The 27,426-nt window shown below is 36.0% G+C and overlaps 1 protein-coding gene across 7 annotated transcripts in view; it reads right to left on the bottom strand.

The window, feature by feature from the left end:
* Nucleotides 1-1,110: 1,110 nt before the first annotated feature.
* DDHD1 (DDHD domain containing 1) overlaps nt 1,111-27,426 on the bottom strand; it is a 95,113-nt gene continuing 68,797 nt past the window's right edge. For 2 of the 7 annotated variants that reach the window (XM_060096196.1, XM_060096198.1), the window contains 7 exons: nt 23,528-23,790; nt 21,955-22,030; nt 18,611-18,760; nt 15,971-16,223; nt 14,766-14,957; nt 12,095-12,178; nt 1,111-6,927 (listed from right to left, as the gene is read on the bottom strand). In XM_060096196.1, coding sequence (XP_059952179.1) covers nt 6,746-6,927; nt 12,095-12,178; nt 14,766-14,957; nt 15,971-16,223; nt 18,611-18,760; nt 21,955-22,030; nt 23,528-23,790 — 1,200 coding nt within the window. In that variant the 3' untranslated portion in view covers nt 1,111-6,745. Of the gene's footprint in view, nt 6,928-12,094; nt 12,179-14,760; nt 14,958-15,970; nt 16,224-18,610; nt 18,761-21,954; nt 22,031-23,527; nt 23,791-27,426 lie in introns of those variants that run through there. The other 5 variants (XM_060096197.1, XM_060096199.1, XM_060096202.1 and 2 more) reach the window with 4 other exon arrangements.

Genomic DNA, 27,426 nt, shown 5'->3' with positions numbered 1-27,426 from the left:
TCCTTCCCCATGTTTGCCTTTTCTTTCTCCAGTTCATACACTGTCCCGTCTCAAATTCTATACGTCATCCCTACATCCTGGCCGTTTATTTCCCAATCTAAAGTCAACACCACTTGAGGGAACTGCTTTTATCTAGCACTGAAATGCCTGGATTCTTACAAAATACACCTAAAACCCTACTTTTCAGTCTGACACCAACCAAAGGGTGAGGGAAATGGGAAGTTAAGTGGAACTGTGGTAGTGATTGGTCCCAATCTGTATGGGTTCTTGGACTTACTTTTCTATCAGTTATCACATATTCAGATTAGCCTGAAGGCCTGAGGACTATGGTCATCTTTTGACCCATTCACAATTGAGAAGCTGTGAATGGGTTTTATTCTATAAGATCAGCATGTGCCAACCTTTTCCTCTCACAGTTGAGGGAGCCAGTGTGCCACAGTGGCCACTGACCCTCCTCGTAGGAGGTAGTGTGGTGGCCATTGCTCGTGAAGAGGTAGATTTTAATATTTTCACTCTTCATGAACTTTCTGGATTATCTAATCAAAGATTAGGAGGAATATGTTCCCAAGAATGCTTAGAACAGCCTACTCTTTGAGGCTGTTTACTAGAGAGCACAATACTTGCACTTGGTGAATGAGATAATGAATGGATCATTCAGCTAGAGAAACAGTGTAATCCAGGAGAAAACTACATTTATCTCTCACTTCCTTGAAATTATTAAAGGTGCATGCACTAGTTCCAAATGAGAAAAATCAAAACTGGACAATTCTAAAATGAAAGTTATATATTTTTTGCCCTCTGAACTGATCACTACACAGATCAAACGGGAAAAATGCTTCAGTAAAACTGAACATTCTGAGAAAACTAACCTGCTTTGCTAACTGAAAATGAAAGGCAACAAAGGAAAGGGAAGGAAAAAGGCCACCTTCTGTGAATTGTTACTGTAGTCACTGACAGCACTTAGGGAGGGTAAACGCAAGAAGAGGTCATAGAAGCTGAAAGAAAGGCAACAACGTAAGGGTCGCAAGAGAGTCATAGTGTTAGCTGCCTCTGAGAATTGTACCTAAGAGCAAAAAACAAAAAACTTCTCAGACTCTTACTGGCGGAGTTTGGATTTATTATGACAGCCTTAGACCCACAAAATGGTTGTACTTTTCCATCACAAAGCTCATGGGGAATCAAATATTTTCAGAGATCAAGCAGAGATGGTAGTGAGTGTGGGTGTCGTCAAGGGAAGGTATGAAGGAGCTCATAGATATTCGATGTCTTCCAGGAGAAAGTACTAAAGGTCAAGTATTAACATACTTGTTTTTCATCTTACTCTCCAACAGAAGACCAGATGTAACCTCCCTAAAGAACAGCTTCCCAACACAGCCTGGCAACTGCACAGTGGGAAGGAAGCGAGATGCACTCTGTGACACATAAATGAAAAAACAGAAGGTAACAGACAATACTAAGTGCACTCCCACCCCTATTCAAACACAAAGGCTGAGGAAAAGTTCATGCTAACTACCTGCCAAGAGACTGTTTTTGGGGAAAACACGCACACACACCAGAAACTCGTCTCATATTCTCCACATAGTACTTGACTTTTAAAATTTCTATTAGTTAACCTATGTTGGAACAGTTTTAGAAGGGCTCTACTTGTCATGAATTGATAAAAGGTCAACATATAAACAGTACAGAAAGGAAACAAAAGGAATATTAAACATTATTTAACACTGTGCAACTTGTTTCCCTACCAAGTTTGTATTTGTCACTAGAATGGAAAACTAATACAATGTATCCTGGGCATTTTGGATTTTTCTTATGTAATTTTTTCATTCTTTTGCTTATTATTATTTTCTTTGATTGTGCCACCCAGCCCTCGGCAGTGAAAGCACAGGGTCCTAACCACTTGGCTGCCAGGAAATTTCCTCTTTTGCTTTTCTTTTTTTTGGGTATTTTGAATCTAAGACACGAAAGGAAGTCTATCCAGACCCGGTAGGGCATTCTTTCAGGACAGCCTGGGAACAAAGGAAACCAACTGGGGAACTCAAGCCTAGAGCCATTCGTTGAGAGCTCACAGCTCCAAAAGCATCACGCGAGCGCTCCCCCCCACCCCCCGCCCTGCCCCGACGTAGTTTCTGCCATTTAGGAGCTCGATATGTATTATGGGAAGGAAACACAGGCACTGTGGTGTAAGACAAAGCTGGGAATCAGGGGACTAGGTTCTAATTCTGACTCTGTCATTGGCTGGCCATGTGACCTTATAGGGTGGGAGTGGTCACTTGTCAAACAAAACGATACATCTCTGTAAAATACAGGAATTAAATGTGATGGCACTTCTCTAAGTATATTCATATAAATAAAGTTATGGTTAAATAAGTTTGGAAAAACTCCCCCTCCTCCACCCCACAGCACCAGATAGATTCACACTGCATTTAATGCATCAGAGGCTCCTGAAAGTCCTGCCGTAAAGGAGTCTTCTAAATTTGGCATTTCCCAAACTTATTTTCTGAACCGACATCTATTAAAGTCCCCAGAACATGCTTTGGAAAATGAGGATATCTACAGCCCTTCCAGCTTTAGAATTCTACTGTGGTCAACGACATTTTTCCTTAGAGACACCATCAAATTCCCTCCTCTACTGCTGAGTATTTAGTCTCTCAATGTCTTTGGGCTGAAGCTAACATGCCACCCCTCCCTTCACTTTTCATGACCTCTATGCTATTTAAATGCTCACATGAAACTAAAACAGGGTTGGACTAGATGACCTCTAAAATCTGAACAAACCCCGAAATTTTAGGATCCTTTGAATCATTGCAAACATCCAATGAAGACTAAAATAGGATGCATATGACCAAGGCTGTTATCATGCCAGCAGTAACATTTACTAAATGAGACCTTTGAGATGAAATTTTATATCCCGCCATTCTGTACACTGCTCCAAGCTCAATACTACACATACTTCCTTGGCAACTTCCTTTCCCTCTGACTACTGCAAAAGGAGACAGCGTGGTCTGCAGGCTTCCTAGACCCATCCTAGAAGTAACAGAGTTCAGAGTTCAGTAGGGGCGCTTCCTGCCGAATCTGCTGTAGATACAGCAAAAGTTTTTCTATGTAGGTAAGTTATTATAAGATGTCAGGAAACTATATGCGTTGCCCATACCTAACCATAAAAGGATTTAATGCATGTGTTTCAAATTCAGCCAGAGGACCATCTGACTCTTGGCAGAGGCTTGAGGAGCAGGGATGACAGCAGAATCTGGGTAAGAGACACTTGAGAGTAACCACAGAAGTTACCTACCCAACACTCAAGACTGTCTGGTCAAGTTCCAGTTCTTTCTCCAGTCAATGACTACTACATCCTCTTTTTAGCTCTGCCTTGACTCTTCTTTAATATCGCATATCTTTTTTAGCCCCATTTCCATGCTAACAAGATTATTCAAACAATTGTTAAGACATAACACTCAAATTAGTTTTCTCAATTGTCCAAATGCCTTACTCATTACAGCTGAGAAGACAGAAATATTAACTAACCTAAGCAGAAGGCAATTCAGTTTTTTTCCCTCTACTGTAGGCCTTACAGTGAACTTTCTAGGTTTGGTCCGATTCCACCTTAAAGGGCTCAAGTGTCATCACTGGAAGGAGTTGTGGAATTGGCCGTGACACTCCACTGATGGTTTCCTTTCCTGTTTGCTCTTTGGGGGAAGGATATGACCCAAATGCTTCAGCCCCCAACGAGGAAACAACAGAGAGAAAATGAGAATGAGATGAATGTTTACATGTCACTGTCTGAGGGCTTCTACAGAACGTTCAATGTGAGAATTTCCAAAGGCTGACAGATGCTATTTAATAGAAGACAAACATAAGATTCCTAAGGCTTGCTATGGAAAACTGAGTACATTTTATAATATGTTCTAATATACTGTAACACTGGATTATAACACAAGCATAATTACTGTTGAAAATAAAGTTATGAACAAAACTTTCTCCTCATTCTAAGTTTAAATAATTCTTGGGGACCTAACTAGATTAAAATTGTTTGAACAGTCTGACCAGTACTCAGAAGAATCATCATAGCAGGTACACAAAATAGAGAATAAAATTTTAATGGTATCAAAAATTTAGTACTTGCTGGAATAAAGTTGCAAAATATTACTCAGTAACTGACTTAGCTCCTAAATCAAGCTATAATTACACATACTCTGTATATTACTTGAGTACGTACAAGTACATTCCATGATAACATGCAGACATGGAAACAAGAAGAGTACTGTGAAATCAAAATCGCCATCTCTATTGATGAAATAATGAATTGAAAACAAAACCCCTATCCAATAATCCAGAATATCTCATTTTGAAAAGGGGGTTTTGAATGTTACTATTTTCAAGAACTCAAATAACTTCCATGGGGTTAAATTGGATTTTTTTCCTCAATATGAAAAAAGGGAAGCAGATATATTCCTATAGCTATGGGAATATACTTTTCTTTTTACTCTATATCAAATGAAAAGGTTTGCTAGGTTTTCAATCCTCTCAGGTAAAAGGGGCTCTTCACATTCTAATGGTTAAGAATGAATCCCTTGGGACTTCCCTCGTGGTCCAGTGGTTGAGACTCCACGCTTCCAATGTAGGGTGTCCAGGTCCAATCCCTGGTCGGGGAACTAAGATCCCACATACTGCAACTAAGCGTGCAACTAGAGAAGCTGCAAGCCACACGAAGACCCAGGGCAGCGCCCCACCCCCCCAAAAAAGAGAATGAATCCCTTAAAGCTCTTAGGCATGTGAGTGTCATACCACCCAAATGCTCACATACCTTTAATGATAAAGTCATATGGGATATGAGTTTAATTCTCCTGAGAAGTAAATAGACCTACGAAACAAACAGGGTATGAGAATGACCTGAGTTCACAGGAATCTCTAAATTCGAAAGACATTGCTTCAGCTTTGCTAAGATTGCATCAAAAGCCTTTTATAGCAAGAGTTTCTTAGTGAGTCACGTATTTGGGCATGGAGCCTTGGGATCTTTTTAAGCACTAAAAAGAAGTGCTTTATGTTGTGCAAATTCAATGGAAGGCCAAAAACAGATAGAGGACTGACAGTGCTGAGTAAAACCTACAAGTAATCCAAAGATTCTATCATCTTAAAAAGAAAGGAGAAGGTGAGATGTACAATCGACCAACTTTGCTCCCAGTTTGACGATTCCTGGGGAGCTAAGATAAGCAAAGATAGCACCTTAAGTGGAACCCAGTGGAAGCCTCTCAGAAGTATGGGTTGGTTGTGGCAAAGATGGCTACTGATCCCCTCTAAGTAACTCCTCCTTTGAGTGTGAGAACCCAAGAATGTATATGACGAGTAGGGTAAAGTACTGGCTTCACAGTCATTTTTCCAAATTATGAATTGCAACTTCTGTTATTACTGTTTGCAAAACAAGAGGTCACATGTGAATTATCAGTCAATGAACAGCACATAAGAGAATATGGTCTGTCTTCAGTCTGAGCTCTGATTTGCTCTGTAATCTAATTCAAGGCACTTTAAATGTTTTGGTGCCTTAGTGTACTAACATATAACATGAGAATAACACTCATTTACTTACCTCAAGAAGCTACTACATAGATTATTAAATCGCAAAGCACTTTGAGCTCCTCAGATGAAAAGCACTGTGGAAAAAATTACAGCTGAGGAAACTCTTTCAATGCCTCAGAATCCTGAACTATTGTGTCTATGTCTCAATTACGATTCCTTAAACACTTTAGTGGCACTCCATCCCCTTTTTATATGTTAATTGTTTGGCACACAGATGCTTATATATTCAAAATTTAGTTGTCATACTCCCTACTCCAAAGAAGTTTACTAATTTTCCAGTAAAGTTTATTAAATGTATTCATTATGGAGTATTCCATGTCAAGTTTAGAAAACTTCAGCTTTCTCTGAGGTACATGGGACATAATAAAAAGTTCATTTTTTTTCAAAATAATTGAACTAGTGTTATTTGTGTAAAACTACAATTTTTTAATGAAAAAAATGCTTAAAGTATGCCACAGTGTCTATATATTCATCTGAAGAGTACAAAGATGGAGTTCTGAGAAAAAAGGGTCTTAACACTATAGAAAATAAATATGGTTCTTAAATTGTTCAAAGGAAACATTTTAAAAAATGTAATGTTTCATACATTGACATAAAACAATTAGAGGTAATAAACTATAAATACAATAGTTCAAATGTTGCTTCTATTTTAGCATTAGTTTTTCTAAACAAGTTAAATTCAAAACATTTAAAATCTGTTACACTCATGTTTCAAAGAAATTGTGGAAATGGAAGCTTCCATGGAAATCGAAAACAATGATACCACCTTGTGATCTTTACGTAGAATACCCTGGACCTTGATCATTTTAGATTTATAACATATTTTGGTTAATACATTAGATTCAACCCATTAATATGCCTTTATATTTGGGAGAAATTAGATTGTGATCTATAACCTTGCAGTCCACCCAAGTCCTCCTTACTTCCAGGTCTTGCTTGATTCTCTGCAGGGGGTTCTGTCAGACTCATACTTAAAATGAGGAAAACTATAAATAACTTCTTTCGGACTGAACATTTGCTTTGTTTTTTTAAAGTAAAATAAAGTGCTTCTAAATTCAAATATTTCTTACCCTAAACAAAAGTGAAACATACTTAAACCTGAAACTTCCATATGTTGACACACATATTTTAACAGAAAAAAGTCAGTTTGGGGCCATTAATGTCCTTCAACAGTTCAGACTGGATCAAAGTTGGGTTTTGCACTATTATCGTGCTCATGTTTGTACATGAAGGTTAAAAGAAAGAGGGCAACATCCAAGGACGACCAATAGGCGGTATGCGATGTGACAGCTGACCAATAGCGGCTCTCCACAAGGCCTTCTCTGAGTTCAAAATCAATTCTGTGATCCAATTCCACTAAAAGGAAAAGAAGTCAAACAAATGAATAAGTATTACAAGATTGGTTCTATATAGACTTACTAGAGTTGAGAATAAAAATTTACCACATAGAAGTGACTCTCCTAATTATTATTACTATTTTTTAAAAAGTGACTTTCCACTCTAATCTTACAGGAAAAAACACTCAAGAGCCTCAGCAGCTCAGGATTCTATTTGGTGAACCCTTTCCTTTGTATGCTCAGGTCAATATGGAATAATAAAGCAAATAAACAAAAATCTCGCTTGGTATCACATAGTATATTTGGAATAAAGAAACTGGGCTCAAATCCTGGCTTTCCCATTTAATCTCTGTGCCTAATCCGTAAAATAAGGCCAACAGCCTTCTTGCAGAATGATGGGCCAGGCTTACATGTAACAATGCCTGCAGGAGTGCAACAGGGCACTCAAAGTCTCCTTCATTGGGGAGGCCCTTTACATCAACTGGCTCAGGGAGACGTGTTGGAAGATAACATCTATTACAGTCCTACCACGTTTTCCTCTCCACTTGGCTGAATTCCTCAAAGGCAGCCACGACACACCCTAGTCTCTATCCTGTCAGCAGGGCCTAACATGCACCTGGGACACACACGCTCATTAAATGTTTGTTTAATAAAAGAATCCACTAGGTGGCCAGGAAAGTTAAACTGGGAGGAACAATGGTAATTCTTGAGAGGAAGGATTTCAGTTTATAACAGTGTTGTCTTCAAACAGTTCAGTGAATTCACTCAAGTCTTTTCTAAACACACAGAAAGTCCCTGCAATACGTGTTAGAGAGAAACCACCTTACCAAATCAAGGCTCTAAGATTGCGATCGGTTCATCTAACAAATCCTTAGAACACTTAGAAAACGATAATTTGATCTTCAGGAACTCCTTTAAAACTGTCAATGAGCCATACAATATTTTGAAGGGTCTGTCTTAAAAATAAAAAGCACTGAAATCACTACTATTCAGACACTCAAAGTCGACTCTTTGTTCAGAGTACCAGCAGATGTGAAAAGTAAAAACTGGCAAAAACTAAGGGTGTGGGAGGAAAAGTTGGGTTTTGCGTTACCCTGGAAATTTGGTAATTGCATATAGGAAATCACATCATTTTAGAAAATGATTTCACACAAATGTTTAGCTAATGCTTATTTTAAACAGGTATTTTGTGACGATACCATTTGGTGATTTTAAAATGCATTTACAGTTGTTATTTTTCTATTCAATTGTGCTTTTCTGACAAAGAATGTCAGAAAATATCGATACATTTTTAGATAAGGTTTACACTTAAACAGCATAAATACCCAGTTAGGTTATAAAACCCCATGAAATATATCAACATAGGCTTTTTACAAAGTTTTCTAAAAAACAAAATACAAAGTATTTTTCTCATTTAAATTATGATAAGCTAATCCATAATAAGAAATAGTTGAAATCCACATGTGGAACTGTGGGATAGTAATGTCTTAATTTTTTATCTTTTGTATTCCATGGGACATTTGTGTTAAATTGGTAGGTACATTCTGTCACAACAGACAGGAAGACGAAAAGAGGAAATGAATTCTCGAGCACGATGAAGAAGAGTCAAGGTGAAGTTAGTTATAAAGAAAAAAAAGGAGAAATAAGAGGAAAAACAGAAGAGATGGGAAACATACACAGTAAAACTGGTGAAGCCCACACCAATTTATTTCTAAGAATTCACTTTTTTTTTTTTTTTTTTCTTTTTGCGGTATGCGGGCCTCTCACTGTTGTGGCCTCTCCCGTTGCGGAGCACAGGCTCCGGACGTGCAGGCCCAGCGGCCATGGCTCACGGGCCCAGCCGCTCCGCGGCATATGGGATCCTCCCAGACCGGGGCACGAACCCGTATCCCCTGCATCGGCAGGCGGACTCTCAACCACTGCGCCACCAGGGAGGCCCAAGAATTCACTTTTAAATGCCACTGTAGAATGTCTTCCTAGTCCAAGTCTTAGGTTGAACTGTTGTTTTAAAGTCAAAGAAAGGGAGATGTTCAACTAGTGTTATTTGGCTCCACTTTGATTTTATGTCCCTGAAATGTATTCTTAATATGCTATTACTGTGCAACACTGCCTTTCATATACTATAAACTCAAATGATAAATTTATTGTTCCATTATATTATATGCCCTTGTACTTCTCATCACCCAGAGGATCTTCAATAAGTGTCACTAACTAGATTGCCCCTCCCTATCCCTTTCTATTTATCTGTAGGTTGTCCCCATCAAAATGGGAATTAGGTAGCCAGCTTGTACCTGATGAACCTATTTTAGTCTCTCATCTTCCTTAAAAGGCTTACCCCAGGCAGTCTGGCTGCCATTGCAGCTGACCTCACATTTGTGTTGGTTTTGCAGGTGGATGGATGGATGTAAGAGGGCCTATGTCTCATCTTCCCCCTTTCTGTAGATCACAGAATTCCCAAGGGAGTGGGGTTACTACATGGCAGCACTATTCCATCAATATATGTGCTATGAGATGTGCTCTTGGCCAAAGTTAGTCCAAATCTACATGGAGTTGCCTTGGACCCACTTTCTCATTGTTACCATATCAAGAAGGGGTGGCACCATACAGGTTAGTAGTTTTTTCTGAGTTTCTCTCACCGAGTTAGGTCAAAAAGAAAGGAGAACATAAAATCATCACTTTGCCCTTCTTTCTCTCTCTTGAGTGCCTAAGTGCTAAAATTCCTCTATCTACAAAAAAAAAAAAAAAAAAAGAATGAGATTCCTGAACAATTGAAGAGAGGTAAAAATGAAAAAAAGGTTGTTGGCTTTTAACAATCATCAACAATTTGCACTGTGCCTTCAGCAGAGAATTCTTTTGTGCACAGGGCCTGTCAACATGGATATGGTGTTGAAAAGTAAAATATATGAATAGAAAGTCACCATCTTAGTATTATAATGTGTACTAACTAGACAGGTTTCTTCTATTTAATGGGAGTGTCTTAACTTCCCTGGAGAGAAATTTTCAAAAACTTAATGAATCTTAAAAGTTATCTTATTTGTAAATAACAATTATGGTCATAATTGCATGATTTTTTGCTTCAGGTAGATACCAAGAAAACCACTTAAAGTACTAGGTAAAGGAAACTGGGTTTCCAAATGACTGGTGAAAGATTCATTTGCAATAAGAAAGATTGTGCTCAGAGTTCTTGATAAATTATGTCTTCTTATTTTTGTGCTGCCTCAGAGCAACTATATATTTCACGTGGTTAGGTGTTGGACATCCAAGGAATATTTACATTTTGTGACTTATCATAGCTTCAAATATATTTAAGAATATTCTCTAACCATCCTTTATTTGAAAAAAATAACAAAAACTCCATAATGAGTTTTATAATCAGTTGTCATTTGTAACCCCCAAATTTCCTGACACTAATATACCCTGAAAGACATTCATATACCTAACATTTGACAACAGATGGGCTATTTGGGTAAAAACAGGCTCATGGGTCGAATATAAAGAAACTCCTGGAGATGCCCAGATTTATTGGATCCTCTACCATCTGGTTGGAGAAATGTTCCTGATCACATTCAGAACTACTCCCTTCCACTCATCCTTGGTTCTCCTCAAAACTAACTTCTGGTTCTCTACATACCCTGTGCTTCCCACCTGTGTTTCTGCTTATGCTGTTTATTCTCTCTGCACTGTCTCTTCATCTCTGCTTGTCCAAATCCTACTTCCACAAAGCTTTTTTTGATTTCTCCAGGTTAAATCATTTTCTCATTCCTTAGAACTGACAGAGGCCTTTACCTGTTTCTCTGTTATGTGGCTCATCACATTCTATCATATATTATATATATATATATAATTATTCCTGTAGTTATCTACCTTCCCTACTAGAATATATGTCCTCTAAAAAATACTTAACTTCCACACCAGCATTTAAAATCTTAATGGGCAGCAATGAAATCTGTTTCATCCTGGTATCTTTTCTAGTGACTACCTACTTGGCTCATGGTAAAATTGTTGAATGAATAAAAACAGGAAAAGAGAAAATAGAAGCCATATACATAATACCATCTGAATCAGATCAGTGTGGTGCAATTATGATTAGTGGTCTAATTGCTTGGGTAGCTGGGATGGTTTTAAGGTAGTGAATAAAAAGGACTACTTGAATGTAGGACAAACGTATGAGTGGATTAATTTTCCTTTCTCCAACTAAATATGCAAAAAGCACACATCAATTATTTCTCTATGGAAGTGACCATTACATGAACAGAGGCCAGAGAGAGCACTTATATAAGATCATTTGTTGAGGGGATTTCACTGAGTTAGATCAACACAAACTGCTGTTATAGAGCCCAAAACCCAAATCAGCTTGTTATGCTGAAACACTGTTTTGGAATCTATATCAAATAAGGTTTTTTTTTTGAAAATAGAAAAAAATGCATGAAAATTAGCAATTATAAATACAGAAATTATAAAATTAGATATGGTTAAAAAATCCAAGGAAACACCTGTAACTTATTTTTTTGTTAAAGGTAAAATTCAATATTTAAAAAAAAGGAAAGAGAAAGGAGCTATAAAAAAAGGAATGAGAAGTTAATGATGAAAATAATTTTAAACTGCTAAGATTAATCTTTACTGATACATTTTGAATCTGCTGAAAATTGAGACTGAAAATATCTCTTACATCCAATAATAATAATTTTTTCAAAGCGAACCTACACCTCTAAAGAACATTAAATATTTATGTTGAAATCAGTATCAGTTATGGCATACCAACAGCTCTAGGGGAAGTGTTATTAATATCTGAAATAATCAGAAATGATAAAATCCTTTATACTATGAAATCCTTTTAAGTATATTACATGAAAAGAATACTGAATCTCTTTGAAGGCTGTAGGGCAATAGAGGAGAAAGAGAATGGCCTCATGCTTTTCTCACCTCTCTAAAAGGTTCCTTCTTTGTAGAAGCATATAGGAGTATCATATATTTTAGCACATTAAGTGTCTAATCAATACTCGGGGGTTGGTGGACCACTACATTTAAGATTAGAAAATACAGGAAGAGAATACATATAAAATAGTCTATTAATGGTAACATTCAAGCTGATCTCATAGAACTGATCCAATTTTTCAATGAGCAGGAGAAATCTAAGTAGATCATTTTCATAGTGCTCTGAATGCTATTCCTGACATATACCATACCGAGGGTATTATCTTTATTCTGCATTACATTTTCCGGAAAAAGAAGTTGTGGGAGATTAAAGAACGATTCTTGAAGTCTGAAATCTGTGAAAAAAAAACACAAGATGCTGTAAAGTGTTGGCTGATGGTTACAAATGGCCCTCAGTGATGCAGTGGCCAAAAGTTAGAACAATACTCCCAAATAAGCTGATTAAACCTAGCTTACATAAAGAAGTACACACGTTGGTTTTTGTGAAGAGCTCTTTCATGGAAAATGTAAGCATAATTAACTCTGAAATATGTCATAATCTGTTAACACCCAAATATCTCCCAAATGTATAGTTCATTTAAGTTCTAACCTAGAGGCAAAACAATGCTAAAAGAAACAGATTCTTTTCATAATATGTTACAAACACAGGGGAGTACAAGAAATGAAACAGTAAAACCACTGGAAATAAGCCTATACTTTTCAAAAGAAACTAAGAGTAGCTATGTAAGATGCTTCAAATTGATGTCAATAAGATGGTTTCAATTGACAACACTAAATCTTCAAAGAGAGAAACCTGATTGATCATGAATTCACAGTCGGTGTCCATCTTACCCTCAAAAAGCAAGAGAATCAAAGTTGGCAGTTTCAGAATGAAGGTTATCGAGAAGAACTGAGGCAATCAAATGTGAGCAGAAAGGAAGGAAGAAAGGAAGCCAGAGTCACCTAATCACAGTGACCAAATTCCAGAAAGAAGATTTAAGGAAGAAAGGTTTTATGATTTGCAACATATATCCAAAATAGCAATTATGATTTAAGAAATCTGTCTAAATCAGGATTACATAGAAGAGTGTATTACTGAAGCAAGTTCAAGAATTAGTAAGGTGAATCTTGGGGATTTGATTTAAAAGGTATAATTCTCCTGTAGTAGTGGTCCAATTTTAAAAGTTGGGCTTTTAAAATCTGTATCTAAAGATGAGTACATGTAACTAAGAAATCATGATTAGCTCACAGTTAGTTGAGTCTATAGTTGGCAAGTAATTTACCATTAGGACCAACAAAGAATTTATATGCTAGAGTGACAGAAAACATACTCTGTTAAGATATTAAAATATAATAATGCAATACAGCTAAGCATCTCTACTCACTTGTACTGGAAGAAGAAATAGGTTTCTTCTTTATTATCACTTTGAAATTTCTACGTTAAATAGTAGAAAAACTGAAAGATAGGTTTCTTCTCTCAGACCCTATAGACTTCTCTCTGTATGTCTTCATTACCCCATCTCTTGGGCTCAAAATACCCTGCTCTTCTTGTTCCCTCATTCACCCTAATGTTTACTAGCATCATTGCTGTGCATTAACATTACAAGGAATTGTGACTATTTACCTGCCATTTTACAAAATTCTTTGAAGTTATTTTTCCTCAGAAGTTTAGTTTTCCTTTGACATCTGCATGTTATAACAGAATTTTGTATTTTCACAATCTCATTTCTGATAGTAAGCAGAGGTGAGAGTTTAAGTCAGCAATAGTATAGGAACTCTTATAAGAAAACTATGAATTTTGTACGAATATCAAAATCTGAAATGAATTTTCTAGGCAGTGTTCAAAAGGCTTGCAATTATAAAATTTTTAGTACTCAGAGTCTGACATAGATATGATGAAGTTAAAAAAATGGAATTGACCCAAATAGGAATGCCCAACTCAGAAATGGCTAGGATAATTCATCATGGAGTGGAGGTGACTCTGGAGAAAGATCCAGACCCTAGGACTGTCGTACGGCAATGAACGCTGGTTGTTTTAAAATTCAGAGTAGCAGACACAGTAAGAAAACAAGGCTCTAAGTATCTGAAATGAAATGTTTAAAGATTTTTAGAGGAAGAAAATAAAATTTCTTGCTATAGTTACAGAAAGGAAGTAGCTAGTTTCAGAGTCAACATTTCCTTATGTAAGTCAATGGAAAACTAGGACTTATTAGTCTTATTTTACTGGACATTTAAAAATAAGGTTCAAGTTTACATCCTTGGAAGTAAATATATACTAAGTGTATTAGTGTTTCACAACTATTCAAGAGTTTAGACCTTATAAATCCACTGGAAAAAATTAAATAAAGCTCCATTCTAATATAAGTCCAGTATAATTATCCTTTCATTCACTCATTTCTTGAGTATCTATTTTACACAAGGTAGCTGGGATAGGATTGGAAGCAATACAGTGGATCCAATACAATTAAAGCTCTGAAGGTTTTATAATTCAGTTGGATGAAGGGAACTGAGGGATTAGCACCAGGACGGCTTTGGCACAGCAGTTTTAAAAAGTATCAAGAGTAAATACAGCATAGGTTTGAAGCAATTACATGAATTTCTAAGGCTGAGAAGACCATATTTAAAAAAAAAAAAAACACTTTAGAAAAATCAGGGAGTGCTTACCACAAAGAGATTTGTTTTATGCTTGATGTGTAACACCTCTGTGCCACAAGGCCCTGATTATTAATTCTCTTTACTTAATTCACCAACGCAGAGAGTAAAACTGCATTTACCTAGGGATTATTCCTAAAAATGTAAGTAGAAGAAAAAGCATTGTTTCTTTAAAAGCTAAGGCAGGCTTTAGATTAAGAGTTGACTGCTAGTGTTAATATCTTAACCCTTTGTGCTCCGCACATTTTAAAAAGGAACGGTATAAACTTGTAAAGAACAGTATGAACTAACATGCAGAGTCAAGAAAGCCAGAACTGCTATGTGCAAGGGTCTGCGTTGCCACAGTGGACGTGGGAGGTGAGGCAACCGGCTTCTTCTCGTCTTCCACAGAGTCCCTTGATGCCTCAGATGGCTGTGATGCAGATGAACGTCCGAACCTTGAGAACAACATTCCTCCAAGTCCCTTTCCAATGCTCGCAGCCCCTACATTTCACAAAACAGGCCAGTCATTCTGCTGAATTACACCACAAACCAGGCTAAAGAGCACCACCCATATTTACAGCCAGTTGGCAGAGGGACTAAGCCCTAGTCACGTTTTTCCAGGGTGGGTACATAAGAAAATTACAATTTATATTGTAGGTTTCTAAATAAAAATGGTGTTGAATAGAATGAGAGTTGTACAAACTCCAGGAATATAGCTTACAAAGTAATAAAGATTCTATTTTATTCGTGATCATTGTTTTTTAAAGTATTTTGTAAGATTAAAAATGTTAATAAAAGAACCATGCCATTCACATAGGCATATATTCACTATTGATATGCTTACTCCTGAGGTTAAGTGGATATGTTATAAAAAGCTATGAATAAACAATCTTTATGACGAAGTCAAATATCAATGAGTCCAGCAGATAAAGCCTTTTCATAGTGCCATCTTGTGGCATTTTATACTAAGGCAACTTATAACCAAAAGCAATGGACAAACCAAAGTGGCACAGAACTGGACTCTGGCGCTACACCATTGTGGCTGGTACTGGAGATCATTCAAAGAGAAATTAAATACCCTTGTTGCCCTCAGGAAGGACACATATTTCGAGAGACTTTTAGGACAGGGATCAGAGAACTGGTCGGCAGGGGCACCCTTGGTACTCAAGCACTCCCTCATTTCATGGATGAGGAAGCAGAGCATTAAAAACTACGTGACTTCCCAAGATCTCACAGTAAGGGATGGGGCCAAGATTAAAATGAGGGACTTGATTCCCCGATCTTCTTTTGTGCATCCAGCTACCTCATATTCTTTAACTACAGGATCTGATCTAATTAAGAGAACTTTAGGGCTTTTGCCCTCAAATATGAACAGTGAGAAGGTGGTTAACTCTAACCATGAGGATTAACTGTTGGATGTTTTGTAATACATAGAGTATTTCCAAGTACTTAAAATTTAATGTCTATATAAAAGTGCTTAAATTCATTGATAAGGAATACTGAAAAGAAATTACCTAATATGCTTGCTTTGCCTATATTTGTTATAGATTCCCCATAGTGTCGGCGGGACAAGACTGGTGAAGTCACAGGGCTTGGTATTGTTGAAATGCCTTCACTGTCTGAAATTGAGGTAGGTTCTTTTGCTGGGTGAAGAAAGCTTGGCTTCATATACTCATAAGGTAGAGGATTGGAAGTATTATACCAGTGGATCTGGACTGGTGAAATGTTGCTGTAGTGTTTCAGTATTAACGGTTCTAATCTATAAGCCTTGATTTAAAAAAAAAATTCAAAGAAACAAAACATTAAGGTACAATGCTTGGATTTTAGTAAACTGTTCATTCTTATTTTATTGCATGCTCAGTAGACCTTAGCAAATGTTTAAAAACCTGATATTCTTAACATGCATTCTTATTTCTTCACTGTTAATAATATGTAGTTTGTCTAATTATAGATCCTTGATGAGACTATAAAAAAACAATTAGTCTAGGCTAATAGTGCCCATTAATTTGTTTTTCAGAGAAATATTCATTTTTATTATGTTCTGATATCATCTAGCAATTAGATTTATATTAGTCTCACAAACAAAACTGAAGCAGTAAACAGTAACCTGGAACACAGCAAATAAGGTCAATTTTTAATATCTAAGCTCCCAGTAAACCCTACTTTCAAGTAGATTAATATAGTAACAAACACTAGATGATGGTATAAGACCATTTGTCTAATGTGAAGTAGGGATGATATAGCAGAAAAGGCAATGGACTTGGCATCAGAATTCCCCGAGTTTATATTCTGGCCTCTGTCACTTATTAACTATACGACACTCACCAAGTCACAAGGTCTCAGAGCCTCAGTTTCCTGAGCTATAGAAAGGAGGTAACACTTCCTACTACCTCACAAGGATGTTGGGAAGGATAGATAACTTTGGAAAAACTGCCTAGCACAATTCTGACATAAGCTATTTAAAAAATTTTTTTCACAGAAGAACTATAAAACGAATAATAAAAATAATTTGTAATAATGAGTTTGGAACCCTCCTTTATAATACAGCCGATCCTTGAACAACACAGGTTTGAACTGCGTGGGCCCACTTATTCTTGGATTTTTTTCCCCCATAATTACGTTACAGCACTACATGACCTGCAGTTGGTTGAATCTGTGGATGCGGAACCGTGGATACAGAGGGCTTCCTGTAAAATTACGCCCCAATTCTTGACTGAGCACAGGGTGTACCCCAACCCCCGAGTTGTTCAAGGACCAACTGAATAACAAAGTTTAAGACTGTACAAAGTATAGGGTATATACTGAAAGTTTAGAGTTCACCTATGATCTCAAGTTCACTTTCAAGTTACAGGAGAGTGAGTTAAATGAATGCATATTAACAAAATACTCAAGGTCTAACTGGGTGTTTTGCACACGTTTTACTTAATCCTAACAACCCTATGAGGTAAAATATTATCATCTGCATAATATAGATAAGAAATAGTCTCAGAAGTGAGTTGGCCAAGATCGTGCAGTCAGTATTTGAATCTAATACTAGATTCCATTTCAGTGAAATTTCTTAAATATAACCGTTTTGATTCTTTAACATATGTGAAATTTTCTAAAATTCTGGTGTTTAGTCAATGTTATATTTATTTGGTACTAGATAAAGATCTTTTAAAAGACTTTATAGAATTATATAAAGCTATTTTTCAGAGAATAAATGCTATTTAAAATAGTTTGTCTTAAATCTAGCTATATCTAACCTTGTCCCCAAGAGGATTTAAGGAAGAATTTTTCTCATCCAAAAATCATACTTGGCATTAAACTGTTTACCTGGATGCAGACAGATCCTAGGAGTATTTACATGAAAAAATTTACTTACAGTACAAATATAACAGAGAATGTAAAAATCCAAAATGTCATAATTCCACCAAGCTAAAATAAATTCTTCCACTTTTCTATGTTTAATACATAATATTTAAATATTTTCATTTCTAAGAGGATCTACCAATCACATTTCAATGTTGCAGCATACTTTAGAGAAAAAAGTATTTAAAGTGAGATTTTTAAAATTTATGGTTGCTACATTATTGGTATTACAACTGGTTAAGGTTTGAAAGTCCAGATGACTCCTGTCTTTTGGATTAATTGTCTAAAGCTAATATTTTTACATTATGCTTTCATCCTACAAATACAACATAAACAGAACATCTTTAAGGTATTTTATTTCCTGATCCCTAAACTAATCAAAGAACAAATATTTAAAAAATATGAACTCATGCAAATGTAATAGATAAAGGCATATCTTGGAGATACCGCAGGTTTGGTTCCAGATCACTGCAATAAAGTAAATCACACAATTTTTTTAGTTCCCCAGTGCATATGAAAGTTAAGTTTACACTATACTCTATCTGTTAAATGTACCACAGCATTATGTCTAAAATAACATAAATACCTTAATTAAAAACTAATGCTGTTGGAAAAATGGCACCAATAGACTTACTCAATGCAGGGTAGCTACAAACCTTGTTTGTAAAAAAACGCAGTATCTACGAGAGATGTCTGTAAATGAACGCTTTCTCATAAATTCAGCAGTACCTTGCAAGATTTCTTACAGAGTCTCTTAGGAAAAATTTAATATTGAGAGATAAATGTCCATATTTGCAACTCACCACTGGATCTGTTGGATGAAAAATGTTTAGTAATCGGTTACAAATCTCTCTGGGCAAAATATGGTCTTGACTTCCAGTGTTTCCTGGGCGGATGCCACGCAATGCCAAAAAAACTGCCAGCGGGGACCCCATACAGAAGAAATTTTCAACCTACAATGATAAAGTCATCCTAAATTTTAAAAGTGGTGAAGTGTTTTTCAAAGAATTTGGGCACAACATAATATATGGTAAAATACAAATAATAAATTTATCTCCAAATATATATCTTTTAAAATGAGCTTTGTCTAGATGGTATCTGCATTACTTATTAACTATATAACAACCATTAATTATTCTAAATAGTCTATCCAGGAGCAACTTCATTATCTTTAAATCTAATAGAAAATGAAGAATGAGAATAAGAAGGAAGATTTATTAAGCTACTATTTTGTGTAAAGTAATAGTATATTAGGTATTCTAAAACATATAAAGACCAATAAGGCAGAGCTTCTGCACTCAGAGTTTACAATCCTGAGGGAGAGGCAGAATAAAATAGTGCATAATAGAAGGAAAGCGTGCTCCAGGAGAGTAGACAAAGGAATAATTAATCCCAACTTTGAGGGCTTTACAAAGGAGGAAGCATTTGCACTGGCCATAAAAGATGAAAAGGATTTCCAAAGTTGGGGTTGGGATATACTGGGGCTGGAAGGATATTCCATACTGATAGAACCACATGAACTAAAGCAGAGGGAGGAAAGAAACTGGCTTAATTTAGAGAATAAAAATAACCTGATATGGTTGAAAATTGACTGTGGGGAAAATGTAACTTGGAATGAGAATGTACAGAACCTTGACTGTTTGACTAAAAGAGTTGGGCTTAATTTATTTTACAGGTAGTGAAAGACAATAGAATTTGACCCATGTTTTAGGAGGTTAGTAAATCTGGTAGCAGCTTGTGAATGAACTAGAAAATTAAGAGGCTAGTGACTTGGAGACAAGTTAGAAAACTATTGAAAGAGTTTAGGCAAAAGATAATCTGCACCCAGGAGGACAAGCTGTTCCATTCAGAAATGGATATTTGAGAGATTAGGATGGAATCAACATGAATGAATGGACATGGGGATAAGGAAGGTGCCAGAGGCAATTCACAAGATTTGGGTCTGGCTGACTGGGAAGATATTAATTAATCCATTAATTGTAACAGATACTCTAAGTAAATCATGTTTTTGTTCATAATTAGTTTGAGGTATCTGTAATATACCTAACAGGTAATTGAGAATTTAAGACAAGAAATAAAGAATTGGATATGCCAACTTTTCTTTCTTTGTTTATGATTGGTTTGCAGTTTGGTAGACAAACACACAAAGGAATTATTCTCTCTCAGGTAAGAGTAACGATTGCTTTAGTGTTATCTATATCCATCAAATAATTTTAAAGGTGAAGAAGAGCTTTAGACATTTAGTCTAACCGCCTCATCTAGAGAAGAATAAACAGATGAATTCAGAGATGTTAACTGATTTTGATTTGGCTAATGTTATATAACTAGTTAGTGGCAAAGCCTCATGATCACAACCAAAGCTTCCCACTCTCTAGACCAACGTTTGTTGACATTTTATTTCCACTTTTGAAAGTTCAATGGTAATGTGTGACAAATCTGACACTTTTATTTATGAAAGTAAATCCATCTGCCAGTTAACAGGTATAGAAAGACCTCTGTTTCTTTTAGAACTCTGGAGTACTAAATATTAATTTGCTAATTCATCATATATTCCTTTTTAAATTTCAGATTTCTATATTTTTTCTCTATAAGTAATTAAATAATTAAAAATTCATATTATTAGACTACATGACTATGTATTAGAAGGATACACAATTACAGGGCATAAATTCTGGTAATATGATAACTGAATTTTGAGATAATAATATACTTAGTGGATTTTACTCAACTCTCTAGTACAAAACCCAGGACGTGAAATAGAAGAGTTTACTTTTACTATCAGATCAATTCTACATATTTAACATTGATTATATATAATAACGGTGGTAGAGATGGAACTCAAATTCCAGGTGGGGGGTGACTCCAAAGACCATGCTCTTATGGCTTTTATTTTATTTTTATTATTATATTGTAACATCTTTATTGGAGTATAATTGTTTTACAATGGTGTGTTAGTTTCTGCTTTATAACAAAGTGAATCAGCTATACATATACATATATCCGCATATCTCCTCCCTCTTGTGTCTCCCTCCCACCCTTATGGCTTTTAAATGTATAAGTTAAAAAAAAAACTTTATAAGTCATAGAGATAGATTCAATAAGAATTTTTGCATCATTCCATCACTTAGCCTGTATGTTAAGTTCCCATGATAAAAGATATCAAGAAACAATATAGTACACTAGACATGGGCATATATTCAACTGGAAATGAGTATTAGGAAACTTACGTCATGTTCCATTTAACACTGCAAACAAATTGTTATTCAGGTATAGGCTGTGTCTTCTCCAATGGTCAGATCAATGTCAATGTCTCTCTGCAACTTTTTATTCTTCTAAACCATTGCTTTCGACAGCTCTATTCCGATGCTCAAAAACCCTGAAAAGCTTTCCACCGCCCCTATCAAACATAAGGTCCCTTTTTCTAGCTCTTCCTGCTTTCCTACTGCCTCCATGCCCTTTATCCTGTATATTCTAGACAAACTGGTTTGCTCACTTTGCTCCAAACTAACTGCGTGCACCTCATCTTGTGCTTTTATCATACACTTCTTATTGACTGAAATGTCAGCTTTCCATCCCTGGAATCATCACTGATATAATTCCAGTTATTTTTCTTACCACATACCACTAGTTGGTCACAGATTTGTTAAATTCTAAATATTAGGTATTTACCAGATCTGTCTCTGTTTTTCTTTTCTCACTATTTAAGATTATTTGGTGTTTCTTGGACGTACTATGAAGGTATATCCCTCCACGCCTTTGTTTATGCTGTTTCGTTCAAGAACAGAGCAGCATTTGTCCTTTCCTCTACTTGGCAATATCCAATTTACTGAGATTAAGTACAAATGTCATTCATTTGTAAACATTTACAGGCAAAATTAAACCTCCTTCTCATGCATACATCATTCTTTATACTGCTAATAGACCCAGTAACACTGTGTTACATATTTTGAGGGCTAGGAAACCATCTTGTCCATTCTTAGTGGAACCCAGAAACCAGCAGTGTCCAACACACTGTAAGTGTTAAAAAAAAAAAAAATTCATTTGAAAGAATAATTAGGATTTCATTTGAACCTTAACATCATGCTTCAAATGATGTTTGAAAAAAACCCTAAGATCAACAATGAAAATATCACCTGTCTTTCCTTACCTTAAATTTTAAGGCAGGTGTTTGCGTCATAGATGATGCCTTCAATCCATGTAGCCGTTCTTCTATGTCTCTCAGCCTAGAAAGGAGTATGAGATTATGTACACATTCATATTTATAATTTCATAAGTATCAGATGTTTACCAGTTCACTAAGCATAAAGAAGAAAATAATGACCCATCATCCAATCCCTCAAATTAATCCTTATTGACAGAATTTAATAAATATACCTGCTGTAGTACACATAGTCTAAAAGTTTATGAAGGGACTTCCCTGGCAGTCCAGTGGTTAAGACTCCGCGCTTCCAAAGCAGAGGGCGCGGGTTTGATCTCTGGTTGGGAAATTAAGATCCCATAAGCCGCGTGGTGCGGCCAAAAAAAAAAAAAAGGCTAAAACAAAAAGTTTATGAAATAATTAGTAAAAGTACCCCTATTCTTCAAATACATGCTGTTAATAGCTTTTTGGGGGAAACCTTTAGTAAAATGTGAGGCACATACAAGCATATATACACCTTTAAAAAAAAAAACCACAGCAAATGTTCATACCACATACACTATTCTATATCTTTCCTTTTTCTACAGTTAATAATGAATCTTAGCAATCTTTTCACTTGTCTCCTGACCTATTTCAGCCTTTACAACAACTGTGTAATTGTCCATCATACAGATAAACCACAGTTTAACCTTCCTCTGCTGATGAACATTTGGGTTATATCAACTTTTTCCTATTACAATGTTCTATATCTAAGTCTGTTAAATTTTTTTTACTGCATTTTATGTCTAAAATATGGCTCTGAGGCTTGCCAACATGACATTTTCTTTCAAAACTATCAATTATTTCTGACACTAAAAAATTTATGTATTTTTCCTATGGTACTTAATAAAATTCTAAATGAAATCCTTAGACAACTTCTATAAGACAAAAATAAATTCAACGCTTCCTGAGTGAAAATTTAAGTCAGCTAAATTGGTTGTTTTTATATAATGCTAACTATCAAAATGAGTGGCTTTTCACTATTGTTCTATTAGAATCAATCAGATGATCATTAAGAGAACAAAAGATAGAGCATGTAACTAAAGATGAAGATAGGAATGTAGCAAAGAATTAAAAGATAGTATCAGGAAGGCTGCAAATGATAATTATAAAATCTGTCAAAAATATATTTGTCAACAAAAAAAGGGCTTTAAAATTATTTTCAGAATAATAAGAAAGGTAAAGGCCCATCTCTAAGATTAGTAAAACTACGAAGGATTACAAGCTAGTAAGCATTTTCAGTAAGAATTCTACAAAGTGACTCAGCTTGGAATAAGTTTTAGATTTCACTCCTAATAACCTGTGAAGAAAAGACAGAAGGAAAAAGAGGAAGATGGAAGAATAATTCATTTCATGCTATAGGAAAACACCTAATTAGTATGAAAATTAAGTCTCTAGCTTGATTAGGCATGTTATTCAATAATCTTTGTACCCGAAACAATGTATTTTTTTCTTTATTATGAAAATCTTAAGTTTTCACCTAAGAAGTCCAGTGATTCCATGAAGACATTTTAAATTCTTTTAAGAGATTAGGGTATTTTACCGTTGTTTAGTTATATAGAGCTCATCAAGAAGATGACGTTCTTCATAGCTCATCCATTGTTCATCAGGCAACTCTTCTTCCTTCTGCAACAACTGTTCATAGAGTCGAACTGGATTCCAGCCAGTCATTATGTCATAAGTGATTACACATCCCAAGGAATGTGACACTATTGAGACTTTACCCCCTTTTTCTTCAAAGTCTGGATTCCGAGAACAGAAAAGGGAATATAATCGATTCAGCTCTTGCTGAAGGCCTTTAACTAGCTGTTTGAAATAAGAAAACATCAAATTAGAGTAATCACTGACTACTATAAACTTTATTTCTAAACTCAAATACATTAAGGAAGAAAAACACACATTACTGGCCAAATATATCTAGGTTATTAGAATTAACTCAGAACCCTACAGGAAATCAAGTAAAGGTATATGTAATATTATAATCCATATCAACACTAAAGAATAAAGGCAGATGTTACCCATACAGATCCTTTCATAGTCCTTAAACCAATTACTTAAGGCAGCAGTTCCAGAGATTTAAAAAAAAGTTCCATGCAGATTCTAGTAGATTTCCAAAGAGTCCTGGGTATTTCTTCTTCGTTGCAACGGACTCATACGCAATTCTAAAGTCTTGTACCTTGTAGTTTTTAAGCCACAGTAAGTTTTCGGAAAAGAATATCTGAGTTTATGGTAACAGGGTTACTAACATATTGTATACACAACATATATATACTATTACTTTATGCATTCTTTTAAAGATTTTTTTTGATGTAGACCATTTTTAAAGTCTTTATTGAATTTGTTACAATATTGCTTTTTTTTTTTTTTTTTTTTTTTAATGTTTTGCTGTTTTGGCTGTGAGGCATATGAGATCTTAGCTCCCCGACCAGGGGTGGAACCTGCACCCCACGCATTGGTGGGTGAAGTCTTAACCACTGCACTGCCAGGAAGTCCCACTTTATGCATTTAGATAAGAGTAACGTAAGGAAAGTCCATTGTGTGACAAAAGAAAAAGCTTATGTTGATCTACTTGATATTCCAAAATTCCCACTAAGTTGGTAATATAGATAAGAGCAAAAAGTTGTTTTTAAAAAGCAGGACTGGGCTTCCCTGGTGGCGCAGTGGTTGAGAGTCCGCCTGCCGATGCAGGGGACGCGGGTTCGTGCCCCGGTCCGGGAGGATCCCACATGCCTCGGAGCGGCTGGGCCCGTGAGCCATGGCCGCTGAGCCTGCACGTCCGGAGCCTGTGCTCCGCAACGGGAGAGGCCACAATGGTGAGAGGCCCGCGTACTGCAAAAAAAAAAAGCAGGACTTTTTTAAGGTTTAGAGGTTAATAATGTGGAGAGTATCATAGCCATTTTTCTTTGTAAAACTGCTTTCTTGAAATTTAGCTTTAACAAATATTACTGAAATATTCTATGAAGTGAGAAGAACAAGGTTCTTTTGTTACTCAAATTCATTCATACGGGGCCCTGACCTGACTTTTAAGGCAGTCCTCTCCTCTTCCTATCATTGCTTACTACTACTTAGTTATAAAATTCCTGCCTGATATTCAATTTCTCACTTCAGTCCTTCTTAATATGTCAGCTGTTATTCAGACAAACAAACATTAATTATATACTGCTTCCATTTTCAATCTTTAGCCTCCACTAGGTTTCACTGAACATTCTTTAGCAGATACAAACTGGAAATTATTTGAGCATTCATGCTTGGCTGGGTTAGCAGGGACATGAATGAAGGTGCAATGTTCTTTCTGATTGCTGACATCACAGAGCCCTACACTGCAATACTGAGGTCTGGTTAAAACTATTGAAACCATGTATTGGGTCTGGAGGGCTTGTTAAATACAGATTGTTGGGCTCCATCCCAGAGTTTCAGACTCAGCAGTTCTGGGGACCACACTAGTGGCAAATGCATATAAAAATCTCCCAAGACATGGGTTGTAGGTAATTCTAGTCAACAGAATTTAAGAAATAGGCAGTGTGATATCAAATTACATGCTCTTTTCAAAGGGAGCTATAATGTAATGCTTTGGACTTGGCTTTGATAAGAATATGAACCAACCCTTAAAATTTTGTTATTTTCCTAATTTATAATCTACATGAAGGGAGGTGTAGAAAAAGCTAATGTTCCAATAAAATAAATTCCTTTAAAAGCAATATTTAATAGTTTTTACTTTTGAAGGCCTTGATTTTAAGACTCCTACCATGTAAGTATAGAAACAGTAGATCCCTTTGTGACCAACTATATTCATTTGGGATATCTGAACCAAGATTAATGACATACCCTGTGATCTTAATTTTATTAATTCTACAATATTATCTAATCAGTTCAGCTAACCTCTTACATACGCAGGCATTGGATGGCTCTTCAAAAGTTTAAAAGTTTCTAATTCTCATAGCCACTGCCCCCAAATTAAAATTTATGAAGAAAGTCAACTGAAGAGCAAAAAACCCCAGCAGCTTCAAGAGAGAATCCAAACACCCAAAATAGGGCTGAAGAATATAATTAGTCATTTGTCCATCTCCCTGTTACAGGAAATTTTAATGAGAAAAAGTAATTTAAGTTTTAGTCATATACATCAACTAAACAATTTTCAAATAACAATGGCAAGATAGGGCCATGACAATTCTCTTTATAGTTCTTCATTTTTAAAAGCCATTGAAAAGAGAGTTCAGATATACAAAAGATATACAGTTCTCTCTGGATTTTTCATGTTACTTTATTTAGGGTTGAAGAAAGAGCCAAAGGCTCTCTGATGATGTCTTGATAGACTGGAGTTAGTTTCTTTTTTAAAAACTGGTCCTCAGAAAGTATGGCCTGAGAAGTACTGATTGATACACAAAACTTTTTCCCTAAGCACAAATTTTTAGTGCACAATCACTAACTAAGGTCCTCCCATGTGCATCCCAGAAACTTGAGTGAAAAGGGGCCTTAGAGATGATCTAACTTAAACTGCTGTGAAGATAAAAGTCCCTTCAGGAACACCCCTCTTAAGGGATAAGGAGTTCAGCATCTACCCCAGTGAGTATCTTCATCCAGAAGTGGTCACTTCTATTTAAAAAAAATTTCCCCCCCCAGTTTTACTGAGATATAATTGAGATAGACTGTTTAAGTTTAAGGTATACAATGTAATGATGTGATCTAGGTATATATTGTGAAATGATTATCACAGTAAGTTTAGTTAAAATCCATCATCTTACATTATTTACAAATTTTTTCATTGTAACACTTCTGTATTTTTAAGGCAGTTTTGCTTATTACACTGTTCTTCATTAGTAACCAAACATGTCCCTTTCTGTATTTTCAATTCTCGGATCCTTATTTTACTTTCTAGAATTAACAGAGCAGGCCTATCTCTCTTTTTTAATTTTTTTAAATTGTAGCCCTTGAAATATATAAAGACAGATATATACTTAATTACAACTTGAAAACCTAAGCACAAGGAATTTATATATCATAATATCTTTTTTTTTTTTTTTTTTTGGTGGTGGTACACGGGCCCCTCACTGTTGTGGCCTCTCCCGTTGCGGAGCACAGGCTCTGGATGCGCAGGCTTAGTGACCATGGCTCACGGGCCCAGCCGCTCCATGGCATGTGGGATCTTCCCGGACCGGGGCACGAACCCGTGTCCCCTGCATCGGCAGGCAGACTCTCAACCACTGCGCCACCAGGGAAGCCCTATCATAATATCTTTGATCCTCATGACAATCTTTATCAACTAGGTATTTTATGACCATTATATAAGTGAGGAAGCTGAGAAAGTGAGAAATTTGATCTAAACTAGTTAAGTGGCAGGTTTTGAATCTGCATCTGTTTGACTCCAAAGGTTGAGAGGAAGAGAAAAAAGGCTCTTATTTATGCCTATCAAATAAACCTAACAAGGTTAATTCACCAGGCATG

This window comes from Mesoplodon densirostris, chromosome 4 (assembly GCF_025265405.1).
Source record: "Mesoplodon densirostris isolate mMesDen1 chromosome 4, mMesDen1 primary haplotype, whole genome shotgun sequence".
In the NCBI taxonomy this organism is placed as follows: Eukaryota; Metazoa; Chordata; class Mammalia; order Artiodactyla; family Ziphiidae; genus Mesoplodon; species Mesoplodon densirostris.
The sequence above is the reverse complement of the archived record's forward strand: the minus strand, read 5'-3'. Positions and strand labels throughout refer to the sequence as shown.